General features: G+C 44.1%; 1 protein-coding gene across 1 annotated transcript in view; it reads right to left on the bottom strand.

Moving 5' to 3' along the window:
• Positions 1 to 723: 723 nt before the first annotated feature.
• Positions 724 to 27,046, bottom strand: part of OTOA (otoancorin) — a 56,356-nt gene continuing 30,033 nt past the window's right edge. Inside the window, exons 12-19 of the mRNA XM_017849665.1 lie at positions 25,144 to 25,273; positions 20,616 to 20,803; positions 16,495 to 16,650; positions 9,169 to 9,311; positions 8,718 to 8,854; positions 8,096 to 8,193; positions 4,189 to 4,384; positions 724 to 983 (exon numbers count right to left, since the gene is read on the bottom strand). Coding sequence (XP_017705154.1) covers positions 913 to 983; positions 4,189 to 4,384; positions 8,096 to 8,193; positions 8,718 to 8,854; positions 9,169 to 9,311; positions 16,495 to 16,650; positions 20,616 to 20,803; positions 25,144 to 25,273 — 1,119 coding nt within the window. The 3' untranslated portion in view covers positions 724 to 912. The remainder of the gene's footprint in view (positions 984 to 4,188; positions 4,385 to 8,095; positions 8,194 to 8,717; positions 8,855 to 9,168; positions 9,312 to 16,494; positions 16,651 to 20,615; positions 20,804 to 25,143; positions 25,274 to 27,046) is intronic.

The following is a 27,046-nucleotide window of genomic DNA, read 5'->3' as shown; positions in this document are numbered from 1 at the left end:
CTGAGGAGATGAGTGGGCTTAACAATTTGCAAGATCAAAAATCAAAACAATTAAACCCATGGAGATGGAAGAGAAGGACAGTGAACAGAGGCTGGGAAGGGTAATGGGAGAGTTGGAGGGGGAGGAGGCAGATGGTTAACGGGTACAAAAAAATAGAAAGATAAGACCTACTCTTCCATAGCACATCAGGATGACTATAATCAACAGTCTTTTTTTTTTTTTTTTTTTTTGAGACAAAGTCACCCTGTCACCCAGGTTAGAGGGCAGTGGCACGGTCTCTGCCCACTGCAGCCTCCGCCTCCCCAGTTCAAGCAATTCTCCTGCCTCAGCCTCCCGAGTAGCTGGAATTACAGGCGCACACCACCATGTCCGGCTAATTTTTTAGTAGAGATGGGGTTTCACCATGTTGGCCAGGCTGGTCTTGAACTCCTGACCTCAGGTGATCCACCCGCTTCGGCCTCCCACAGTGCTGGGATTACAGGTGTCAGCCACTGCGCCAGGCCCTATAGTCAATAGTAATTTAATTGTACATTTAAAAATAACTGAAAGAGTATAACTGGATTGTTTGTAACACAAAGGATAAAGTCTTGAGGTGATGGATATCCCATTTTACATGATGTGATTATTACACACCCCGCATGCCTGTATTAAAACATCTCATGTACCCCATAAATATATATCTACTATGTACTCATGAAAATTAAAATTTTAAAAAATTAAAAATAATTTGCAAGATCATTTTTAATAATTATTTTTCATTTTGGATGCATTTTCACCATCATGGCTCCGGGGTCTCCCTGTGCTAGATGAGGGTCTGGATCCAGGGAAGGGTCTCGCACCGTCTGAAGCATCATGTCTCTACATGCGTTGGCCAGCTGCTTGGGGCAACACAGGACGATGCGCTCAGGCCACTCACCATAGGAGCTTGGCCATTAGAACCAGCAGGGGACAGCCAAGCCAAAGACCCCACGACAGGGGAGCTCCTAAAAGCAAACACAAAGTAAGAGTACACATGAAGTCCCAGCAGCAAGCAGAAGGTGGACACGTCTTGTCCAACTCCCCGAGTCTCTCTCTGGGACCACTTGATGCAGAGCCTTGATTTGCTCATCTCTTAAATGGGAACAATGACCCTCAAAGAGGAGGAGAGGTGGGGGAGTGAGAATTAAATGAGATTGTGTCAGTCAGCATGTACTAGGGAGCTTGTGAAAAACACCAATTCCAGGATCCCCTGGAGATTCTGACTTAGCAAGTCTGCCAGGAGGCCTGGGAATTTGTATTTTCAGCATCTCTCCCAGGTGATTCTGATAATTAAGGAAGTTTAGGAAACAAAAGATTAGAGCTCTGGTCCACAGGAAGGGTTCCCCCAATGGCAGCCCTCACTTAGGCCTTTGGGGTGAATGAAGGAGGGGCATCCAGGATCTTGCCCAGCCAGGGACATGCAGGGGACATCTTTGTAAGGCACCTTCATCACTTTCTGACACTGTTGTTTCAAGGGAAAACCCATCACACCTTTCTGCAGGGGATTTGACAACATCCACTAAAAAAATAAAAATTCAGATAGAGTCTCACTCTGTCACCCAGGATGGAGTGCAATGGCACCATCTCGGCTCACTGTAGCCTCTGCCTCCCAGATTCAAGCGATTTCCCTGCCTCAGCTTCCCTAGTAACTGGGACTAAGGCACGTGCCACCACACCTGGCTAATTTTTGCATTTTTAGTAGAGATGGGGTTTCACCATGTTGGCCAGCCTCATCTCAAATTTCTGACCCCAAGTTATCCGCCTGCCTCGGCCTCCCAAAGTACTGAGATTACAGGCGTGAGCTGCCACACCCGACCAACATCCATCAAAATTATAAATGCAGACCCTGTGATCTAGCAATCTCACTTTGAAGAGTTTATCCTACAGACATATTTGCACAGATGCAAATTATATCAGGTCAGGAACTGCAGCATTATTCATAACAGCAAAAAAAAAAAAAAAAAAAAAGAAGCAACTGAAAGGTCCATCTACAGACCTCTGCTTGAATACAGTTATGGCATAGCCATAAAACCAACAATGGCATCGCTCCTGTGCACAGATACAGAATTTCCTCCGAAGTATATTGTTAGGTGAAAAATGCAAGGTGCAGAACAAGGTGTATAATAAGCTTTTGTGAAAAGTGCAGAGATCATCTATATTTGATTTGCTGTGTATGCATAGAATATCTCTGCACAAATACACAAGAAGCTAGTAACATTGGTTGCCTCTGGAGAGGGAACTGGGTGGCTGGGGGACCCAGGATGGAGGAAAAGGTTTCACTACGTGCCTTTCAGACTTTATATATTTGGAACCCTGTGCATTATCCATTGCACATATTATCTATTCGTGCAAAACGCTATAACATTTACAAATAACTTTTAAATACATGCATATCATATTTCAATGAAAATTTTGTTGTTGTTGTTGTTGTTGTTTGTTTGTTTGTTTGAGATGGAGTTTTGCTCTTTTGCCCAGGCTGGAGTGAACTGGCAGGATCTCAGCTCGCTGCAACCTCCGCCCCGAGTGTTCAACCAATTCTCCTGCCTCAACCTCCGGAGTAGCTGGGATTATAGGTGACCACGACCAGACCCAGCTAATTTTTGTATTTGTAGTAGAGACAGGGTTTCGCCATGTTGGCCAAGCTGGTCTCAAACTCCTGGCCTCAGGTGATCCACCCGCCTCGGCCTCCCAAAGTGCTAGGATTACGGGCATGAGCCAACGTGACAAGCCTCAACGAAAAGTATTTTAAAGTAATATAATTCATCAAAAGGCATGGTTTGTGTTTTCAAGTGCCACCTCTGGCCACTTGTGGCTGCAGAAATGGGGAATACCCCAATTCACCATCCCTGTGTGAAGGCAGGGTAGGGAGACATTCAAGTCAGGAAAAGGTGGAGTGGAGGTTTTAGTCAAGCACCAAGTCCTCTGTCTTCTCTGGGTACTTGTCCATGCTGGTACCTACTCCTGGGACACTGTCCACCTCGCTAAGTCCATCTTCTTCTCACCTGGTGTCTCACCTGAGATATCACTGACTTTAGGAGGTTTCCTGACCCATGTGTGTTCCCTGTGTGCTCCCCATCTCAGCACCCAGCAACTGCCTCATGCTCACCAGGACACATGTCTTCCCTCCCGGCCAGGCTGCACGGAGAGCTCAATGAGGGCAGGGGACATCTCTGGCTTGTTAGAAGCTATCTCCCCAGAGCATGGTCCAAATGTGGTGTTAAGAACAGAAGGCATCACAAAGAAGTGAGAAAGTGAAGGGGAAAGGGGGAGAGCTGTAAGAAAGGCATGGGGGAGAAAAAGGAAAGAAGGCCGTGTTCCCAGGATCCAATGCCACTCCCTGGGGAGGCTTCTCTATCTTAGCTCAGCCCTTAGTCAATATCACCCTCCCTGGTCTTGTCAGATTTGAAATACCTTCTTCATTTACAAGAGAGCCTTATCTATCTTGCTCACCTCTGTATTCCCAGCCCCTACAGCAGACTTGGAACATAGTAGGTGCCCAGTAAACATTAGTTAATATTGGACAGGCCGGGCTTGGTTGGATTACACCTGTAATCCCAACACTTTGAGAGGTTGAGGTGGGCAGATCACCTGAGGTCAGGAGTTCAAGACCAGCCTGGCCAACATGATGAAACGCCATCTCTACTAAAAATAAACAAATTAACCAGGTGTGTGGCACACACCTGTAATCCTAGCTACTTGGGAGGCTGAGGTGGGAGGATCGCTTGAGCCTGGGAGGTGGAGGTTGCAGTGAGCCGAGATCGCGGCACTGCACTCCAGCCTGGGCGACAGGGCAAGACTCTCAGTCAAAATAATAATAATAATAATAATAACAGTTAATTATTATTGGATAGTGAGGAGGGAGTTTGCAAAGGAGCTGCTAAAATGAATGTAGTCCTGAGATTCTGATGGGATTCGTTCTGGGTAGGGGCCGGGGAACTGGAAGATTTTTAATGCCCCCCACCCAAGTGCAGCCATAGTTGAGAATCATTAATCCTCAAACTTGGTAGGGAAGCTTGATAGGAACTTTGGATTTTTCACTGAGGGCAGAATCCCCAGTGACCGTCAGAGCCCCCGCTCTGAATCTTAAGAATCTTCCCACCCCAGACCTGACAGGGAGGACAGGGAAGGAAAGTAAGGCTGGTACACGGGGCAGAGGGCGGCTCTGCTCACCTGCAGGAGAACCTGAGGATGAGGTCCTAGTGGGACCGGAGCTAGCGGGCGCGTGCTGCCAGGAGTGAGTCTTGGCGCCATCTAGCGCCTGCTGGAGGCTCTGCAGCTGCAGTGGACTGAGCCGCCCGCGCTGGGCGTGGGTCACCGCCGCGGCATTCTCCGGGCCCAGGGAGGCGATCTGCTCCACAGACAGCTCCTGCGGGAGGCAAAGGGGCAGCACCTTCACACGGGGCCCCTCCCCGGATTTCCCACACCTCAGGCGTCCGGCACAGGATGCGCACAACTTTGTCATCCCCTTGTGTGTATCATGTCTGGTCCTCTTTAAGATGTTTCCTTAAAATTAGATCACTCTTGCACTACCAAAATAAATGCATTTAAAAATAGAAATTTTAAAATGGAAATTTCCAAAAATGGAAAGCCGCAGACTTGCCATAAGCAAGCATTAAATAGGAGCCGCAAAACAAAGATAAAACAATATCGTTGAATCCTAGCTAGATTTGTCCGCCAACAATATCTGAACCCCTGGCCTCTTAAAAAAAAAAGAGAGAGAGAGAGAGAGAGAATATAAAATGCACTATATAGGTGTTAAATTGACACTTCTTCCTTGAGGTAATTAGAAGTACTAACGGAGAGTTGAAAAGGGAGGCATGATTTCCTCCCTATGTGGCGATGTTGTTTAATGCAATGCAAGACAGCTTCCCAGTGCTTCAAGTCTTCCACCTCCTGAAACACTGATGTGGAGGGGGAAACACAAGTCTTAAAGACCAGAGGCCTGAATTTGAGCCCCTGCTCTGCCACATGCTTGCTGTGTCACCTTGAAAAAATTACACAGCCTCCCTGGGCTTTGGGGATAAATGTGAGACAGCATAGAGAACTCATCTCCTCTGCTGACTGATTCTGATCCTTTGGTTTGACTGCCTGAGCACCATGTGATGAGCTCTGTGAGGGCTCCACGGAGACAAAATGCAGTCATCTATTGGTGATATATGCCATGGACAACATGAGTAGGAAATTCTGCTGGCCAGACTATGTCTTCAAAGACTGTGAAGAAGGTGTCTTCTGAAGTCACTTTCAGATCAAAGGACTTGGTGACTTGTTCCAATGGGACTGGAATACATTGGGATGGCAGGATGCTGCTCTTGTAAAGGGGACTCTACATAATCGTGTTTATTTTCTAAAGGCCCTGAACAATCTGGGGAAGATGCTAATGCTCCCTTATCCCTTCCTCTCCTGTCAGTCACCCTCTCCTCTTTTGTCCAGGTAGATACTTCCCTGGAATCATATCCCTCTGCGTAAAGCCCTTCCAGGCACCCCATTCCAGAACACAGTTCAGGCTCCTGGAAAAACTCTGCCCACCTCTCCAGCTTCACACCTGGCATTCTTCACTCCAGGAGAGTGAGTGCCAATATTTACAGTTCCTGAGAGGCAGCACCTTTCTGTGCACCTCCTTCTGCCTGGAACACTGCTTCTTCTTCATCACTAGCTGTCCTCAAAGATTCAGCATCTGGTCGGTCAAGCGCCGTGGCTCATGCCTACCATCCCAGCACTTTAGGAGGCTGAGGCGGAATGATTAACAGGCCCAGGAGTTCGAGACCAGTCTGAGCAACACAATGAGACCGCCATCTCTACAAAAAGTTTTTTTTAATTAGCCAAGTGTGTAGTCCTAGTTACTTAGACTGACGTGAGAGGATTGCTTGAGCCCAGAGGATCAAGGGTGCAGTGAGCCATCATTGTGCCACTGCACACCCTGGGCAACACAGTAAGACTTTGTCTCAAAAAAATTAAAATTCAGTATCACCTCCTCTCCTCTCACTACACACACACACACACACACACACACACACACAGTAGGGTGGGCACATAGGTGCTTTTTTGGCTTCCATATACCATTAACACAGAGTCTGTATTCTAAAAATTATCTCTTTTATCAATGTTGCTGACTTGCGACCCACAGGCCAGATTGAATCTCTAGGCCTGCAGCACTGTGTTTTCAAAAATAAATTCAGATTGGCTGCCAACATTTAATTATCAAGCGATTTCATATGAAAATGAAGATTTCTGATTTCTTCTTGAAAAAAGTAAAAAGGAAAATTCAGCAATCCTGGGCCCACGTGGCCACACTGCATGAATGTGCTAGGGATGAGAAGCAGCCTCCACATTTAGACAGGGCTCTCCAGTTCACTTTGGTCTCTACCCAGCCTACTGCACCTTGTGTTACCTTTCAGGCCCCTGAAGGCACTGTGTGATAACCCCTTCACCTGTGCATCCTTAGGTGCACCTACCCTGGAGCCTGTCACAATGTAGGTGATCGGTAGGGATTTCTGGAATAGATAAATACCTGTACAAAGAAGCAGCACAACAGCACTCCAAACAAGACCAAGAGAAAGAGCTTAGCAAAATGCCAGCATCCAAGACCAGGCTGCTTGTCCCATGCAGAGTGCCCCAGAGGGGAAACAGGTATTTGCTCAATGGCCTTAAGGACTGCTATTTATTGCCCTCAAACAGCTATTATGCCTGCAACGTGCTCGCAACTGTCCGAGGTGCTGAACTGATTGAAGGTCGGCTATCTTTCTTGAAATGAACAAGTGATGTGGCACCAGGGGAGTTTGTTGAGCCTGATTTGTGTGTTTTATCCAGAAGTGGTGGACAAAATGTATTCCCACGTTACCAAGCAAACAGGAACACCAGGGTCACTGCCTCCTCATCAGAGCAGACTATTCCCACCAAATACTCCCCTAATCTTGTACACAGACAGAAAAAAAAGGACCTGTCATTAGATACCCTGCTTCCCTTACTTCAATTGATCCAATTCCACCCTCTCAATTTTTTCCATAGCAGTTTTTCACCTGTCCTCTTGTGATTTTCCTAATATTTTTCTTTAAATCAACTAAAAATATATAGAGAGAGAAATATATATATATATGTGTGTATATATATATATATATGTATATATACACAGAGAGAAAGAGAGAGAGATGGAGTTTCGCTGTTGTTGCCCAGGCTGGAGTGCAATGGTGTAGTCTCGGCTCACTGCAACCTCTATCTACCAGGTTCAACCTCTATCTCCTGCCTCAGCCTCCCAAGTAGCTGGGACTACAGGCATCCACCATCACGTCCAGTTAACTTTGTATTTTTCATAGAGATGGGGTTTCACCATGTTGGCCAGGCTGGTCTCGAACTCCTGACCTCAGGTGATTGGCCTGTCTCAGCCTCCCAAAGCGTTGGGATTACAGGCGTGAGCCACCGTGCCTGACCTAAATCAACTAAAATATTTTTATTTAATTGTATTTTAAAAGGAAATATTACAAAGGTCCACAATCCCTCATCTGCAATTCTGAAGTCCAAAAATAATCTGAAAACTGAAAGTTTTCCCCCAAAGTTTAAGTCAAACTTATTTATCAGCAAAACTTGACCTGAAGTGATGTGAGGCTATTTATTTATAATCTCTATTTATTCCAATTAGTGTGGCTTCTCACAGATTTCTTCACAGAAATATTAATGTGTTTGCTTACAAGGTGCTTCCCCAGGCACTGCTGGGGGTATGAAGTTACATACAGTAAATGTACAGGATAATCTTTTTAAAATCTGAGAAATTCTGAATTCTGAACTATATCTGTCCGCAAGGGTTTTCGTAAGGGTTTATGAACCTCATACCACCATAAATAGAAAATCAGTACCACCTGCTAGAAGAAGAGAAGGTGACCATAAAAATAAATATAATTAAAACACGCATGTAATTTTAAGAAAAAATGTTTTTTAAAAACACCTAAACTCATATAGATCTCCTCTGACACCATCAGGAGAGTCTGGCCACAAGTCTCTAAATTCTAAGGCCCATCATCCGTTTCCCTGTGTGATTTGAAATGGGGTCAAGCTCCCCTTTCTCCTTGAAGAACTGAGCACCTACTTTGAATATCTCATCAGGAAGGCATTTTATTGCTGATGGCTGGAAATATGGCATCAAATCCTTGTCAAGCATCCGGAGCTCTGCCTTAGTTAATCCAGCTGGGGAGAAAAAGGAATCACAGGGGTTTAGTTCAAGCCATCAGAACTCCGCTTGTTTTATTAATGGTGCTTCATAATGCTCAGATCTGAGTGTTCTAGGCAAGCATCATTCCTTAGAAAAGGCCCTGGAAATCACACTGGGGAATCAAGTTCCTTCATCAACTCAGAAAAAAAAAAAAATGTGGGTCACATTAGCCCTGATTGGCCTCCTACAGTGAAACGCATGCCCAGAAGGAACTTCAATTTACACACTTTCAAATTTTGTATAAAACTACTTAGGGGCCAATTAAATCACATTCTAAACTAGTGGTTTTCCAAACTTTAGTGTACACAAGAATCTCCAAGAGAGCTTGCTTTAAAAGCAGATTTGCAGACTCACCCTCTGCAACTTCAAATCATGAAATATAGGTTCTACTGTAATGCCACCGATGTTTGCTACACGTGGCCAAGGATCATGTTTTATTTTGTGTTCCCATACTTAAGCTTGGAAAGGGAGAGAAAGGCATGCTCAGGGTGAGTCTTACCTGCAATGGTCCCAAGCTCCTGCAAGACAGAACTGGTCCACTCAGTGGGATCCCCAAACACGACTTCAGCCTTCCTCTTAAACTCAGCTAAGACATGCGTGCTGCAGAGCAGGGTCCCAATTCTGGCCACTACCACCCTGGTAGTGGTTAAAGAGGGAGGGATATAATCTGAGTTTGGACTCTTCAGCCAAAAACAAACAAACAAACAAACACCACACACACACACACACACACACACACACACACAATGTGCAGAAGTTAGGTAGGCTCAGCAGGCAGAGCAGATCCAGCTTATCCCATTAGCCCAGTGGGATTTTAGCCCAGAAAGGTGCCAAGTGTCAGGAGGTGGAATATCTAGATGGATGGATGGATGGATGGATGGATGGATGGATGGATGGATGGATGGATGGATTAACCCATTTGCCATTTTGCACATTCATATTTTAGTTACCTGAATTCTGAGATCTTTATAAGTGGGATTTCAGTTATGTTTATAGCACACAGGGTTGCACCAAGTCCTACCAAATGAAAGCTCTTCAGGTCCTGGATATTGTATCCTGAATCATCCAGGAACCCTTGCAAAATGGATTCAGCCTAAAAAGAAAATAGTAAAAATAAAAGATAAACTATCCAGGAATGATCGAGGTCCCCAGGCCTGAGAGGATAAATAGGCTGTTGCTGTAGTCTCCTGACTGATCTCCCCTCCTACTCCTCAGGAATCCCCACCCCAAACCATCCTGGCCTCTGCATCCAAGTTAATGTGCTTAAGATGCTACTTCAACTGAGCATGTCCCCTACTGTGGAGGTGTCTTCAGGCAATGAATCTCTTATATCCTTCACCAATATTAAAGGCACTTGTGTCCTGTGTCTGTGTCTGCTGCTTAGTTCCTTCAGTCACTCTTATGACCTTCAGACAGTTTGGACATACAACTTCTTCTGCATCAAGATCCAAACTTTTCCAACATCTTTTTCCACAACGTTTCTTTTTCTTTTCTTTTTTTTTTTTTTTCTTTTTTTGGAGATGGAGTCTTGCTCTGTCACCCAGACTGGAGTGCAGTGGCACACTCTCAGCTCACGCAACCTCCGCCTCCCCAGGTTCAAGCAATTCTCATGTTTCAGCCACCCAAGTAGCTAGAATTACAGGTGCACATCACCACATCTGGCTTTTTGTATTTTTTGTAGAGACAGTGTTTCACCACGTTGCCCAGGCTGGTCTCGAACTCCTGACCTCAAGTGATCTACCCACCTTGAGATCCCAAAGTGCTGGGATTACAGGCATGAGCCACCACACCTGGCCTTTCCACAACCTCGCAACAAAACCTTATAATTTCCTGTCTCTTTGCCTTTGTTCAAACCCGTCCTTTCATCTGAAATGCCCTTCTGCACTTCCAAGTGCAGCCATCCTTTTTTGGGGGGGTGGGGGGGGCAGTGTCAACTCAAATGTCACCTTCTTCATGACGTTTCAGCCAGAATGATTTTTTCTTCCGCTATGGTCCTACAGAAATATGTTTACCCCTTCAATTCCAATGTTTACTCTTCAATTCCAGAGAGTAACACACAAAATGCTTTGGTGTTAAAATATTTTAAACTAAGCCTTGATTTAAGGGGGCTGATGCATAGGTCTCCATAATTCTAGCAGTGGCTATTCATCATTCATGACCTCCTCTGGAGAACCACCTCTCTTGTATTCCTACTTCATGTGGTTCAGTCAAAGCTAACTGCACCAAGTTCCAGGAGTGATGAAATTCAATTCATACCTTAGCCTAGCTGCAGTCACTGGTTCTGGATTGGACATGTGATTTAACCAGAGTCAACCAGAACCAAATTTTAAGTGGAGCATTAGGAGAAGAGCTTTCTTTACTCTGGACTTGAACTTAGAAGGATATACACAAGGATCTGCTGGAACCTACCACAGGCAGGAATAGAGCCTGTCTCTCAAAGAAAAGCAAAGTTCAAAAACATGATAAGAAACAGATTCCCACCAAGAATGTTGAAGATCCTGGATCCAGCTGTACCTGAACACTACCCCTGAACTTTCCAGTTACGGGAATCAATAAATTCCCTTTTTTTTTTTTTTTTTTTTTTGAGACAAGGTCTCACTCTGTCATCCAGCCTGCAGTGGCATGATCTCTGCAACCTCCCTCTCCTGGGTTCAAACGATTCTCGTGCCTCAGCCTCCCAAGTAGCTGGGATTACAGGCAGGTGTGAACACGCCTGGCTAATTTTTGTATTTTTAGTAGAGAAGTAATTTCACTGTTGGCCAGGCTGGTCTCAATCTCCTGACCTCAAGTGATCTGCCCGTCTCAACCTCCCAAAGTGCTAGGATTACAGGTGTGAGCCACCACACACCATGCTCAGCCCCTTTATTTGATCAAGCCAGTTTGTGTTGGGTTTTCTGCCACTTGAAACTAAACATGTGCTGATTCATTCGATCTACCTGTGTAGGACCTGAGAAAGCATTCAAGCCAATCCTGTGAAGATCAGCTATAAAATAAAGTCTGGGCTGGACACGGTGGCTCACACCTGTAATCCCAGCACTTTGGGAGGCCGAGGCAGGAGGATCACTTGAGGTCAGGCATTTGAGACCATCCTGGCCAACATGGTGAAAGCTTGTCTTTACAGAAAAATACAAAAATTAGCCAGGCGTGGTGGCACGTGCCTGTGGTCCCAGCTACTTGGGAGGCTGAGGTGGGAGGATTGTTTGAGCCTGGGAGGTGGAGGTTGCAGTGATCCAAGATTGCGCCACTGCACTCCAGCCTGGGTGACGAAGTGAGACTCTGTCTCACAAAATAAAGTCTGGTTCCTTCAGTGCTTGTAAGTAAAAGAGATTGTAAGTAAATGAGAGCAAGTAAAAGAGATTATGAGACCTCACAAGGCAAAGATGAGGAGACATCCAAGGACAGACCTCTAACTGAAAGTGAAAATCACAGGCTGTAGTCAATCTTCCCATCTCTCTCTCTCTCTGTCATTTTTTTTTTTTGACAGAGTCTCACTCTTTCACCCAGGCTGGAGTGCAGTGACATGATCTTGGCTCACTGCAACCTCCATCCCCCAGGGTTCAAGCAATTCTCATGCCTCTGACTAGCTGGGATTACAGGCATCCACCACCACACCCAACTAATTTTTTGTGTTTTTAGTAGAGACAGGGTTTCACCATTTTGGCCAGGCTGGTCTCAAACTCCTGACCTCAAATGATCTACCCACCTCAGCCTCCCAAAGTGCTGGGATCACAGGCATGAGCCACCATGCCCAGATCCCATCTCCCTTTAATGTTAGTCATCCCCATCACACAATATAAATCATTAAGGTGTTGAGAGAAAGTGTTGAGGAAGATTGTGAAATGTTGCAATGAAATTCCATTTTCATGGGCTGGTGCTTCCCACTCCTCAGGTCTGTTTAAATGCTACCTACTCAGAGAAAACTGCTCTCTGAACTCTTTCATCTCAAACAGCCCTTCATTCCACTATTCCCATGAGTACCTTGTCCATTTTCTGCATCACTTATCATGATTTTTCAAATTTTTCACTTTGATTCCTCACTTTTTTGTCTGTATCACCAAGTAGGCTCCCAAAAGAAAAGGACCATATCCAGGTAGTTTACCATTGAGTCCCCAGCACCTAGCATAATGCCTGCCACACAGTAGGAGTTCAATAAGTACTTCTTGAGTGAATGAATGAATGAATGAAACAACATCTGAGTGAGTGACTTACAGAAGTCATGGGCAGGCCGGGCGCGGTGGCTCAAGCCTGTAATCCCAGCACTTTGGGAGGCCGAGACGGGCGGATCACGAGGTCAGGAGATCGAGACCATCCTGGCTAACACAGTGAAACCCCGTCTCTACTAAAAAAATACAAAAAACTAGCCGGGCGAGGTGGCGGCGCCTGTAGTCCCAGCTACTCGGGAGGCTGAGGCAGGAGAATGGCGTGAACCCGGGAGGCGGAGCTTGCAGTGAGCTGAGATCTGGCCACTGCACTCCAGCCTGGGCGACAGAGCGAGACTCCGTCTCAAAAAAAAAAAAAAAAAAAAAAAAAGAAGTCATGGGCAATATATAGTCTTTGACATGCTTCACTTTGCTGCCTTCATGAAATAGACTGGCTTCAGGAAGACTTCTCATGTTTCTGAAAATCGGACTGGTCAGTGTCCTCATCAAGTTGTCCTCCATGATTACAAAGCTGACAGCTACTACGGGGTGGGGGATTCAGTAACACCAGGCTTAGACTTATATGTCATTGACTTAATGGGACTGTATATCAAAAGTGGTAATAGCTTACATTTATTGAGCGCATACTGTGTGCTGGCATTACTTTGACCACTTTACACATACTATCTCATCTAATCCTCCTAAATAACCCTATGAGGTAAGTATTAATAGTATCCCTAGTTTGCAGATGAGCAAACTGAGGCATGGAGAGGTTAAGTAACTAGGCCAAGATCACATAGCTAGAAAATGATCATTCTGGCCGGGCATGGTGGCTCACACCTGTAATCCCAGCACTTTGGGAGGCCAAGGCGAGTGAGTGGATCACCCGAGGTCGGGAGTTCAAGACCAGCCTGACCAATATGGAGAAACCCTGTCTCTACTAAAAATACAAAATAAGCTGGGTGTGGTGGTGCATGCCTGTAATCCCAGCTAATCAGGAGGCTGAGGCAGGAGAATGGCTTGAACCTGGGAGGTGGAGGTTGCAGTGAGTGGAGATCTTGCCATTACACTCCAGCCTGGGCAACAAGAGCAAAACACCATCTAAAAAAGAAAAAAAAAGAAAGAAAGAAAAAAGAAAATGATGGTTCTAGGATCAAAACCCGGGCAGTCTGAATCCACGGCCTATACTCTTAGCCAGTGAAGGTGTTTGGCTGTGGAGAAAAGATGGAGATTCAAGTTAGCTTTCAAATTTTTCTTATTAAGTCTTCACAATCAGGTTTCACTAGTTGACTCAGAGCAATTTGGGCTCCTCAACTATCAGGCATGCTCACTTTAAAATGAAAGCGCAAAGATACAATTTAAATAAAATTACTTTGAAGATGTGGTATTAAATTGTCCTTGCCACTGAAACCCGGAAAATGCAAGCTCAGCCTGGAAGGTGATAAGTTAAAATATATTTCCTTGAGTGACTAGACCAGCGTATATGTAATGATTCCAAGACAATTAACACCAACACTTTTAGGCAATATTAACTGTTGAAAAATGAATAGCTTTAAGATTTCAATCTCTCTGTTCATCCCTCTGGCTTCTATAATAGTTATTTTCCTTATATTGGTTTTTGAGCTGAACTATCTGTTAATGTAGTTCCGTCAGGTCTGACTATTAATCTAGAAACATGCATTTAAGGTTTGATTGGGAGCTAAAGTTGAAGAACTGACTGCAAATGATACATGCAAATGTTAGGTTTTCATATCCTCTTCAAACATATTGATAAATCTCACTGCCATCCGTGAGAATTAAAATCGGTGCGAAGGGAAAGAGATACCCTAGTTTCTAAGTTGGATGTATTTTTCCGTTTCTCCCAGACTGCAAATAGAATGATTTTAATAGCACAGTGTGATGTGGCACTTCTCAAACTAGTCAAAACCAGTTTTAGAGTCAAAGAACCATGGGATGGTAGAATATCAGACTGAAAGGAACCTCTGAGTGTTGGGGCTAACCCTCTCATCCTGCAAAGGAGGAGACTAACCCAGAGAAAGGGGCTGTGATGATGATGATAATGATATGATGATGTTGATAATGACAATGCAATGATGTCAATATCAACTATGAAAACAGCTAATTTTTATTGAATACTATGTACCAGACATTGTTCAAAATGTTTTCAAGTATTTAACTCATGTAATCTTCATGGCCAGGATCTGCATGTTGCCCAGCTCCAGGGGGCACCGCTCACACTGTATTCTGTTTGAATGGTGCCACTCAGAGTTATGAAACAAGGCAACTGTGATTACAAAAATCTTCTAAGAGTAGGGGGACATTCATTGGTTTTGGCTGCTCAGCATCCACACTTTTCTTTGGAAAATTACCCTCTATTAGCTTCCTATTGCTACTCTACCAAATTACCACAAATACAGTGGCTTTAAAAAATACACATTTAGTCTCTTATAGTTCTGGAGACTGTACGTCCTAAAATGGACTAGAAGGATAGGTTCTTTCTGGGAGATCTAAGAATTCATTTTCTTGCTTTTTCTAGCTTCAAGAGGCCACCTGCATTTCCTTGGCTCATAGCCCCATCCTCCATCTCCAAAATCAGCAGCAGAGCACCTTCAGATCTCTTTCTAGTCCCTCTGCTTCCATTACCACGTCACCTTCTCTATCTATGACCCTCCTTGCTCCTTCTTAAAAGGACCCTTGTGATTACATTGGGCCCACCCAAATAATCCAAGACAACCTCCCCATCTCAAGATCCTTAATCACATCTTCAAAGTCCCTTTTGCTCCATAAGTTAACATATTCACAGCTTCTAGGGGTTCAGACATGGACACCTTTGGAGGACCTTAATCAGCCTACCACATATCCTTCCCCACTCGGCTCATGTGGTCATGAGATGGTGATAAGATGGACTCCACTCCTTGATACAGGCCTCACCAACCAACATATTCAACCCCTGACCACAGTGGTTGCTCAGGGGTGGGCAACTCCATGAGTGGAGTCAATGCTGGGGTTTTTCCAAAAACTAATAAAGAAATGGCACATTTTTATGGGCTTGTTAATTAGGTTGCATATAAGCCTAGTGCTGAAAATGACCGCTGAGAGAGCTGCCTAAGAATGAAGATAACATGGAAGAGCTAAGATTTCCCTTTCCAGCAGTACAGTGGATTAGACACCCTAAACTTCTCTCCCAGTCAAAACAATTAAAATTCTGGGGAAAACTTCTTTAGCCCATGAAGGATTAATTAACATAGGAATGGTCCACCCACCATAAACAACTAGAAAATTTAACAAAATATATCAGACAACTACATCCGGATATGGAACAACACAGAATCACAATCCCAGAAGAAGAAAAACAAACAAGATGAGCCCTAAAATTACCCTCACTTACTGCCAAAAAGCAGTTTCCAGGACATGGATCAGGAAGAGGAACCACAACATGCCCAGTGGCCCAGTCGAGTTGAGGATACAGAGACCCAAGTAGAGAGAGGCCAGGGCACTTATCACTTGTGGGGCAAAGTATTAGGAGGAAACTGCAGAGAGTTCCAGAAATCTGCAGAGATGTCTAGTACTGACTGCTAATTTGCACATGCAAAGAGTGAAACTCCACATAGGCAGGAAAAAGAGTCATCAGTAATCAGAAAGGATTAGGCTGAGCAACTTCCAGAGCTCATGTGGAGCTGGAAATAGTTCACATTCTCACCAGCCAGAGTAGAGAGGTCTTGGAATACATGGAGCATTAGGTAGTGTCCTCAAAGGAATCATGTCACAGTAATGTGGATAAATTAACCACAGAATAAAGGTCACTCTGGACTTGCCCTAACAAAACTCAAAAGGAAGCATCAAAAGGATCAAGCTGATTTGAAAGTAACTTAAGTGTACGACAGAACAAAGCCCAATACTCTTCAAAGAAATACAACTAAATCAAATACTCAACAACGTAAAATCCACAATGCTCATCACCCAATCAAAATTGCTAGGCTTGCAAACAAAAAAAGGAAATACGACCCAGAACTAAGATAAAAATCAGTCAACAGCAACAGACTCAAAAATGACAGTGATGATGAAATTAACAGTAAGGATATGAAGGCAGCTCTTATAAATACGGAATAGTTAAAAGACCCAGAAACATCCACCCACCTGTCTCGGGCTCCATTCTATTTGCTGGGTTAGAAAAGCCACAGTGTCTATGGAATTGAGGTTCAGCTGCTCCAGCTCACTCTCATTAAGAGCCAGAACAATGCGCCCTAGGGAGGCAATATGGTGTTCTCTCCAGTAAGAAGGCATGTCCCAAACCTTTAGGCAAAAAAAGAAAACAGAATAGACTGAACACTGGTGATGGTATTTACTATGATTTGAATGTTTGTGTCCCCCTAAAATTCATATGTTAAAACCTAATCTCCAATGTGATAGTATTAGAAGGTTGGGCCTTGGGAGATGATTAGGTCATAAGGGTGGAGCTCTCATAAGTGGGATTAGTGCCCTTGTAAAAGAGACCCCAGAGAGCTAGCTACAAGCTAGCCCCTTTCCACCAGTGAGGACACAGTGAGAAGGCACCATCTATGAAAAATAAGCCCTTACCAAACATTGGATCTGCCAATGCTTCAATTTTTGATTTCTCACCCCCCAGAACTGTGAGAAATAAATTTCTGTTTGTAAGTTACCAGTCTATGATATTTTGTTACAGCAGCCTGAATGGACAAAGACAGTATCTAAAACAGACATAAGGAAGCCAGGTGCGGTGGCTCACACCTGGAATCTCAGCATTTTGGGAGGCCAAGGCATGCAGATCACATGAGGCCAGGAGTTCAAGATCAGCCTGGCCAACGTAACGAAACTCTGCCTCTACTAAAAATACAAAAAAAAAAAAAAAAAAAAAATTAGCAGTGCATGGTGGCGCACATCTGTAATCCCAGCCACTCGGGTGGCTAAGGCACAAGACTTGCTTGCAGAAGTTGCTGTTAGCCAAGATGGTGCCACTGCACTCCAGCCTGGGGACAGAGCGAGACCCTGTCTCAAAGAAATAAAAATAAAACAGACATAGGGAAACCTACTGTGCAGCATGGTGACCACAGTTGATAATAATGGGTTGAATACTTGAAAATTGTGAAGAGAGTAGATGTTAAATATTCTCACAACAAAAACTGACAGCTGACAAGTATGAAAGGTGATTGACATGTTAATTAGCCTGCTTTAACCATTCCCCAATGTATACATATATCAAAACATCATATTGTATATATGTATATACCATAAATATATATAATTTGTATTTGTTAACTATCCCTTAATAAAAAATAATTAAAAATTTAAAAGACAGGGTAAATCTTAATGTAAAGCTCTCTTTTAAATCAATAATAAAAGATAACTATATTTGTTTTAAAATAAAAGAAGACATCAACAAGGAATTCGCAAAAGAAAATTAAATGTATGGGGAAAAGTTTATTCTCAGTCATAATTAAAGAAATATACATTAAAAACAATCAAACAAGAAGTAAAAAGAATTATCATCATTTATGATGCTGGAAAGATACAAGGTAAGGGATACCCTCATTTGTTGTAGTTGAGAATATAAATTGGTACATGCTGTTGAGAGGGCAATTTGGCTATCTGTATCAAAAGCTTTTAAAGTATTTATATTCTTTGACCCAGAAATTCTACCTCTGGGAATTTAGCCTGAGTAAATGAGACAAGTACCCAACCATATATGTATAAAGGTATACCTTGAGTCATTTTTTAAAATGTAACCTGAAAGTCTAACAATTAGCTAAATAAATAAGAACTAACCATAAATAAAATGCAGTTGCCCCTGTGGATACCTCCACTGAGGATTGGTTCCAGGACTCCTCAAAGATACCAAAATTCATGGATATTCAAGTCCCTTATATAAAATAGTGTAGTATTTGCATATAACCTATGCACATCCTCCTGTATACTTTAAATCATCTCTAGATTACTCATAATACCTGATGCAATGTAAGTGCTATGTAAATATGTACAAAATGGTATGTCAAAAGTGCTACTGTATTTTTATGTGTTTTTTTTATTGTTATATTGTTATTTGGAGTGTTTTTTCTAAATACATTCTATCTGAGGTTGGTTGAATCTGCAGATGTGGAATCCATTGATATGGAAGGCTAATTGTATTACAAAGCTATTTAAAACACTGATATACACTGGGCATGGTGGCTAATGCCTGTAATCCCAACACTGGGATGTCAAGGCAGGCCTTGAGGTCAGGAGTTCAAGACCAGCCTAGGCAACATTGTGAAACCCCATCTCTACTAAAAAAAATAACAAAAAAACAAAAATTAGCCAGGCGTGGTGGCAGGTGCCTGTAATCCCAGCTACTTGGGAGGATGAGGCAGGAGAATTGCTTGAACCTGGGAGGTGGAAGTTGCAATGAGCTGAGACCACACCATTGTACTCCAGCCTGGGCAACAAGAACAAAACTCCATCTCAAAAAATAAATAAATAAATAAAATACTGACATAGATTTACATTTTGGATATGAAAAAATATGCAGTCTGTACTGTTGGGTGCAGAAAGCAAGTTATTGAATAGTAGGTAAGTGTAATATCATTTTTGTAGAACATGAGATGTGTGTATGAAATATACAAAATAATATTTTCATATACATAGTTTTGGAGTCTGGTAAGCTTCAAATGAATATACCAAAATATCAACAGTGCTTATCTGTTGATCAATGCTTATCAAAATATCAACAGTAAGTAAAAGATTATCACTGATTTTCTTCTTTATTATTTTCTGACTTTTCTACAATAAACTTGAAGTACTCATATAATACACAAATACAGTTATATTTATAATTTTAAGAAATTGAATTGTTTAACCCTTGAGGGTAACTAGATATTCTACAACCATGTAAAGAGCTAAAATGGGCTTGGGTGCAATGGCTCATGCCTGTAATCCCAGCACTGTGGGAGGCCAAGGTGAGCAGATCACTTGAGGCTAGGCATTCGAGACAAGCCTGGCCAAACAAACCCCATCTCTACTAAAATACAATTATTAGCCAGGCCTGGTGGCTTGTGCCTGTAGTCCCAGCTACTCATGTGGCTGAGACACAAGAATCACTTGAACCCGGGAGGCAGTTTGCAATGAACCAGAGATCGCACTGCTGCACTCCAGCCTGGGCGACAGAGCAAGACTCTGTCTTAAAAGAAAAAGAAAAAAAAGCTAAAACAGGCCCAAAGTGACCTTTTCTTTTATTTATTTATCTGAGATGGAGTCTTGCTCTGTCACCAGGCTGGAGTGTAGTGACGCAATCTCGGCTCACTACAACCTCCGCCTCCCAGGTTCAAGCAATTCTCCTGCCTCAGCCTCCCAAGTAGCTGGAACTACAGGTCCTTGCCACCACGCCTGGCTAATTGTTTATATGTTGAGTAGAGATGGGGTTTCACCTTGTTGGCCAGGCTGGTCTCGATCTCTTGACCTTGTAATCTGCCTCCCAAAGTGCTGGGATTACAGGCATGAGCCACTGTGCCCAGCCTACTTTTATTTTGTTTTTGAGACAAAGTCTCAGCTCTGATGCCCAGGCTACAGTGCACTGGCGCAATCTTGGCTCACTGCAACCTCCACCTCCTGGGTTCAAGCAATTCTCCTGCCTCAGCCTCCCGAGTAGCTGGAACTACAGGCGCATGCCACCACGCCTGGATAATTTTTGTGTTTTGAGTAGAGACGGAGTTTTGCCATGTTGGCCAGCCGGGTCTCGAACTCCTGACCTCCCGTGATCCACCCGCCTCGGCCTCCCAAATTGTTGGGATTACAGGAGTAAGCCACTGCACCCAGTCAACAAAGAACCTTTTTAAAGATGGAAAACTACTTCCAGTCCTCTTTTTACTCCTTTCTGTTATATTTTCAGACAAATTTGCAACAGATTCTGAGAAAACCTGCTATGAGCAGCAGCTGGGGCTCTCATGTGAAGGAATAAAGGGGCTAATTCTTGGAAACCGCCTTGGTCAGAGGCATTGGGACATCCACAGAACTTTATTCACTGAGCATCTGCTAGATGCCAAGACACATCTCATCCCATTCTCTGCCACAGTCCTAAGAGGGAGGAACTGGTAATTTCCTCCTTTCTCAGATAAGGAGATCACAATATCACTGAGCTGATGCAGTAAAATTTCAAGATGATATATGTGAAAACTCCTTGAGGAGGGCTCTATGTGCAAAAATGCTTAACTGGTTTTGGTATTTTTCTTTTTTCCTGTTTAACATTTCCTCCCTGAGGTGGGCTTCACCTGTATTGCTTTCTCCTTCAGGGTCATCAGCTGAGGCCGGCTGAAACCCTGGACAGCTCCCAGCAGTTCCACAGTCCTGATGAATGTGTCTTCCTCCATGCACCGCAGGTCCTCCAGGGCCCAGCAGGCGTTGGCTTCCGCCAACTTGAAGATGTCATCGGAAGAGGGGGCCGCGACTCCATGGCAACCTAAAGAAAGGGGAGATGCAGGGAAGGAAAAGAGGAAAGAGAATTTCAGGAAATGTTAGTCTGTGTATTGAAATGAGTAACATCCTTCGCCAGTCAGATTTATGCATGGAAGGGACTACAGAGTAAAAGTGGAGAGCAGGAGCCCAGGGACTAGACTGAATCCCACTTCTGCCATTTCTTGCTAATTATTGGGTAACAAAGTCATGGAAATGTCAGTTTTTTGCACATCCACATGCACAAAGTAGGAGCAGTGCAACATTACAATTAAACTACAAATTCCTTGAGGGCAGTAAGACTGGTGGTGAACAGTCCCGACTTTCGATTCAAATCCAAGGCTATTTAACCTCTCTGTATTTCAGTTTTCTTGTCTATAAAATGGAAATAAAATCACCTCATAGGATGGTTGTGAAAACTAAATGTGTTATATATAAAGCACTTAGAACAGTGCCATGCATACAGTAAGCACTCAATACACAATTTCTGTTGCCTACCTCCCCCCCATGCCTTTGAGTTTGCAACCCAGCATAAAGGTTCCAAAATTATGAAGGAGGCTTCCTATAAAAATGGGAAGATGGGCTGCACGGTGGCTCATGTCTTCAATCCCAGCACTTTGGGAGGCCAAGGCAGAAGGATCACTTGAGCCCAGGAGTTCAAGACCAGCCTGGGCAACATGGCAAGACCTCACCTCTAAAAAAAACTGCAAAATATTAGCTGGGTATGATGGCACATGCCTGTAGTCCCAGCTACCCAGGAGGCTGAGGTGGGAGGATCACCTGAGCCTGGGAGGTCAAGGCTGCAGTGAGCCGTGATCATACCACTACTCTCCAGCCTGGGTAACAGTGAGACCCTGTGTCAAAATAAAATAAAAAATAAAAACTAGGAAGATGAGTTGCTGTCCATGAAAATCATAGTGGGGGTTGTGGATTTCCCATCCCAAGAGAAAAGAAAATGAGCCCTTTGCACTTCCCTTGGCAAAAGGAAAAACAGCCATTTCGGTCTTTGAATAACGTGGACCTTACCTACTCAAACCAGTTACCAACCAACTTGCAAATGAGATATTGTCTTTGCTGGCTCTAATGTGCCCAACCTGGGAGAAAACTCTAGGATCCTTAAGAGCAACCATGGATTTCTTGTCTTAGCAGCAGACCACCACTGATGCTGACAGATGCACCAACCTCACCCAAGGCCAGGGCATTTCCCAAGCCCCATGGCCTCTCTCTTCTCATTGCACCTTCAATGGAAATTCACTGCATTCCAATCAAGAGGCAAAAGTAGACCAGATCAAAATGCCAGTTGTGGTCCTCAAACATCTTTATCATAAGCCACTTGGAAGGGACTAAAGATCCATCCCTCTCTAGGCCAACCCCCACCCCACTCTCTAGTGAAAACAACATCAGTGGTAGCACAGAACTAGAGAGGGCAGAATGGTTGACTAGTACATCAGGGACTTGGTCTTATCACCGTGTCTGTCCAGGGCTTAGAATAGAGCCTGGTACATAGTAAGTGTTCAGCAAGTATCTGTGGGTGAATGAACACACACACACACACAAACTAATATAAAACCAAGCAGTAATTCTGCTAATTCATTAATCACTAAAGCATAGCAGCAATTAATACCCAGAACCAACTAAAGAACACTCAAACTATGCACGGATACCAGAGCTTCCTTCCCCTGAGCGTGGAAGGCCTTACTTTTGTGTATCACATGCATATAGTAAGAGCTCTGCAATATGATGACATGGACTGCTAGACCTTGAGGGCAGTGGGAGCCAGTGGTGCTCACCATCACCATTGGGTACAAATCCAAACACTGCCATTTACTAACTCTGTGACTTTGGACAAGTCCCTTAGTCTCCTAAGCCCCAGTTTCCTTCATTTAAAAAACAAGAGAACACCCAAGCCTGGAAATCCGCAGCCCTAAATGGGAATAGGCATTCCTGTTTTCACATCCAAGTGTTACCTTTTGGCCTGCCATACCCCACTATCCTGTACCCATATAAACCACAAACCCCAGGCTCCATGAGCATATAAGCAGATGAGCAGATGAATAAAGAGAAGAGGAGCAGAAGAGCAGCATGGCAGAGAAGGAGAGAAAAGAAGAAGCGTCTGAATACCAAGAAGAGTTTGGCTGGGGACAGTCGGAGAGGAGATTGGCCATAGGACAGCCAAACTCCAGGGGAAGATCATCTTCCCACTCCATCCCCTTTCTAGCTCCCCATCCATCCCACTGAGAGCCACCTCCATTACCCAATAAACCAAGAAAAACAAAATGGGAGAACAATATAATGCATGGAGGGATAATCACCCAAGGTACACATAAATCCAATTGTGACACTTCTTTGCTCGATGTCACATGATGCCTCCACCCAGAGTAAAAGCCAAAGTCATTAGGGTTTCCTTTATCAGTCCCTACATGGCTGGCCTTGTCTCTCACTCCCCTCGAAACACACTGGCTCCTACCTCCCACTCACAGGAGTGATCCTGTCGCACTCTCTGCCTGGAAGACTCTAACTGAAAATATTCACATGGCCCACTCTCCCTTGGGTCCTCATTCAAATGTCACCTTCTCAATGAGACGTTCCTTCATGGTTCTCTTTTCACATGACAGTTCCCCTCCCAACACTCATGGCCCATTCCCTTGCTTTATTTTCATTCTTGGCACTTTTCATATGATATATCATATATTTCACTTATGTATGGACTTTATTGTCTTGCTACCCTCCATTTGAAAGTAAGCTCTTTGTTCACATAATTAGTGATTAACTAATATTTGTTGGGTGGATGAAAGCAAGCACTGACTGTCAACTACTACCATTGGATCTGATTAACTTTGTCTCCTCATGCCTGGTCCCAGTCTGCACTTAGTAGGTGCATGGTAATGATAATAAAATATCTAACACTTGGACAGGCATGGTGGTTCACATCTATAATCCCAGCACTATGGGAGACCAAGGCAGGATGATCACTTGAGTCTCAGAGTTCAACATCAGCCTGGGAAACATAGCAAGATCCTATCTCTACAAAAAATAAAACATTATCCAGATGTGGTGGTGCATGCCTGTAGTCCCAGCTAACTTGTGAAGCTGAGGTGGGAGGATCTCTTGAGTCCAGGAGGTCGAGACTGTAGTGAGCCATGATTGCACCACTGCATTCCAGCCTGGGTGACAAAGCAAGGCCCTGCCTCTATAAAATCAAATTTTAGGTGGGGGCACAGTGGCTCACACCTGTAATCCCAGCACTTTGGGAGGCCAAGGCGGGTGGATAACCTGAGGCCAGAGTTCAAGACCAGCCTCGTCAACATGGTGAAACCCCACCTTTACTAATAATACAAAACTTATCCAGGCGTAGTGGCACATGCCTATAATCCCAGCTAGTCAGGAGGCTGAGGCAGGATAGTTGCTGGAATCTGGGAGGTGGAGGTTGCAGTGGGCTGAGATCATGCCACTGTACTCCAGCCTGGGTGACACAGTGAGACTCCACCTCAAAAATTTTTTTACAAATCAAATTTTAAAAATATCTAACACTTATTAAGGATCTGCTACGTGCCAGACATTCTTATAAACATGTTTCTGGGCTTAAACCCATTAATTCTCACAATAACCCAGTGAGGTAGAGACTTTCATTATCCCCATTTGATAGAGGATGAAAACTGAGGCACACAGAGGTTAAAGAGCTTACCCAAAACCACACAGCCAGTAAGTGGCAGACTCAGGAGAGAAATCTAACCAGTTCAGCCCTGTCACTGCAATGGTAAACCACTAATCCATGTTGGTCCTTTAAGTCAATCCTACTGAAATGTTTGTTACACGTATTCACTCATTAAACCTGCTAGCCTGGGTATGGAGTATGGGACATGATTCCAGGTTACTTTACAAAACTGTAACTCTTTCTTGTTTTGTTTTGTTTTGAGACAGAGTCTTGCTGTCACCCAGGCTGGAGTGCAGCGGTACCATCTCAGCTCACTGCAAATTTCACCTCCTTGGTTCAAGCAATCCTTGTGCCTCAGCCTCCAGAGTACCTGGGACTACAGGCGCGCACCATTACGCCTGGCTAATTTTTGTGTTTTCAGTAGAGACAGGGTTTCGCCATGTTGGCCAGGCTGGTCTCGAGCTCCTGACCTCAAGTGATCTGCCTGCCTCAACCTCACAAAGTGCTAGGATTACAGGCTTGAGCAACCGCGCCTGACCCAAAAATGTAATTCTTTGCCTGTAGATTTTGTCATTCTATTGCTTTGCAGACATTTCATCCAGTTCCCTGCATAAGGAGGCCTCTTGATGTCAGAGACCCTGCCCAAAACACTGCCACCCCACCAGTGGCTCAGATACCCTGGAAACACTCACCAGGCATAGGGTCAGAGCTGGGGATCTTGTCACTGCTATTCCGAACAGATTCAAAGACAGCCCAGAGGAATTCTTTAGGGGGCAAGGTCCTGGCCATCTTGGAAGCTGCTTGTAGAAGGATCTCAGGAAACTGTGTGAGAGAAGATGAAAGAAGATGAATAATAATTAAAGCCCCTTAAATACAGATGGAAATCAGAACTGAAACTGTCACATTACTTACTGCCTTCATTCTTTGTTATAGCAACTTCTCATATAAATCTAATCCCTAGTCCCACTAATGTGGTCTCTATAAAGAATCCTATAAAATGATACTCAACCTCAATAAAAATCCAATAAAGGCTAAAAAACATAAATACATCACTTTTCACCAGATAGTCAAAAATAAAATAAAGTGCTAATACTTAATGTTGGGCACATTCATTTTTCTGTGGGACTGTCAAATTGTGCACTATTAGCAGAGCAATCTGATAATATCGACAAAAAATGTAGGCTAGGCCAGGTGCAGTGGCTCACACCTGTAATCCCAGCATTTTGGGAGGTCGAGGTGGGCAAACCACTTGAGGTCAGGAGCTCAAGACTGGCCTGGCCAACGTGGTGAAACCCCATCTCTATTAAAAATACAAAAATTAGCCAGGCGTGGTGGCATGCACCTGTCATCCCAGCTACTTAGGAGGCTGAGGCAGAAGGATCACTTGGGCCCAGGAGGCAGAGGTTGTAGTGAGTCGAGAGCGTGCCACTGCACTCCAGCCTGGCGATGGGAGTAAAATCCTGTCTCAAAAAAAAAAAAAAAAATGTGTGTGTACCTACCCCTTTTTTGGTTTGGTGCTATTTCAAAGTTTTTACTAAACTTTACGTTTGATATACTTTGGAGGTGTACCCCACCCAAATCTCATATTGAAATGTAATCCCCAGTATTGGAGGTGGGGCCCAGTGAGAGGTGACTGGATCATGGGGCAGATTTTCATGAATAGTTAAATACAATCCCCTTGGTACTGTCCTCACAATAATGAGAGCATTCTCTCGAGATCTTATTGTTTAAATGGATGTAGCACCTCCCCCATCACTGTCTTGCTCCTGCGTGGGCCAAGTAAAACGTGCCTGCTCCCCCTTTGCCTTTCGCCATGATTGTAAGTTTCCTGAGGCCTTCCCAAAAGCTGGGCAGATGCCAGCATCATGCTTCCTGTACAGTCTGCAGAGCCATGAGCCAATCAATCCTCTTTTCTTGGTTTTTTTTTTTTTTTTTTTTTAGACAGAGTCTCGCTGTGTCACTCAAGCTGGAGAACAGTGGTGGGATCTCCAATCACTGCAATCTCCACCTCCCAGACTCAAGTAATTCTCATGCCTCAGCCTCCTGAGTAGCTGGAATTACAGGCATGCAGCACCAAGCCAGGCTAATTTTTTTTTATTTTTAGTATAGACAGGGTTTCACTATCTTGGCCTGACTGGTCTCAAACTCCTGGCCTCAAGTGATTCACCCACCTCGGCCTCACAAAGTGCTGGGATTACAGATGTGAGCCACTGTGCCTGGCGGTGTTTGTTTGGTTTTTGTTTTTTGAGATGGAGTCTCGCTCTGTCACCCAGGCTGGAGTGCAGGGTGCGATCTTGGGTAACTGCAAGCTCCGCCTCCAGGGTTCACGCCATTTTCCTGCCTCAGCCTCCCGAGTAACTGGGACTACAGGCACCCGCCACCACGCCCAGCTAATTTTTTGTATTTTTTAGTAGAGACGGGGTTTCACCGTGTTAGCCAGGATGGTCTCAATCTCCTGACCTCATTCCGCCCACCTCAGCCTCCCAAAGTGCTGGGATTACAGGCATGAGCCACTGCGCCTGGCCCTTTTTATTTTATTTTTTTAATTTAACTTTTATTTTAAGTTCAGGGATACATGGCAGGTTTGTTATATAG

The sequence above is a fragment of the Rhinopithecus bieti genome, unplaced genomic scaffold, assembly GCF_001698545.2.
Source record: "Rhinopithecus bieti isolate Rb0 unplaced genomic scaffold, ASM169854v2 scaffold_1918, whole genome shotgun sequence".
Taxonomy (NCBI): Eukaryota; Metazoa; Chordata; class Mammalia; order Primates; family Cercopithecidae; genus Rhinopithecus; species Rhinopithecus bieti.
Note: the sequence above shows the minus strand (reverse complement) of the source record. Positions and strands in the feature narration are given on the sequence as shown.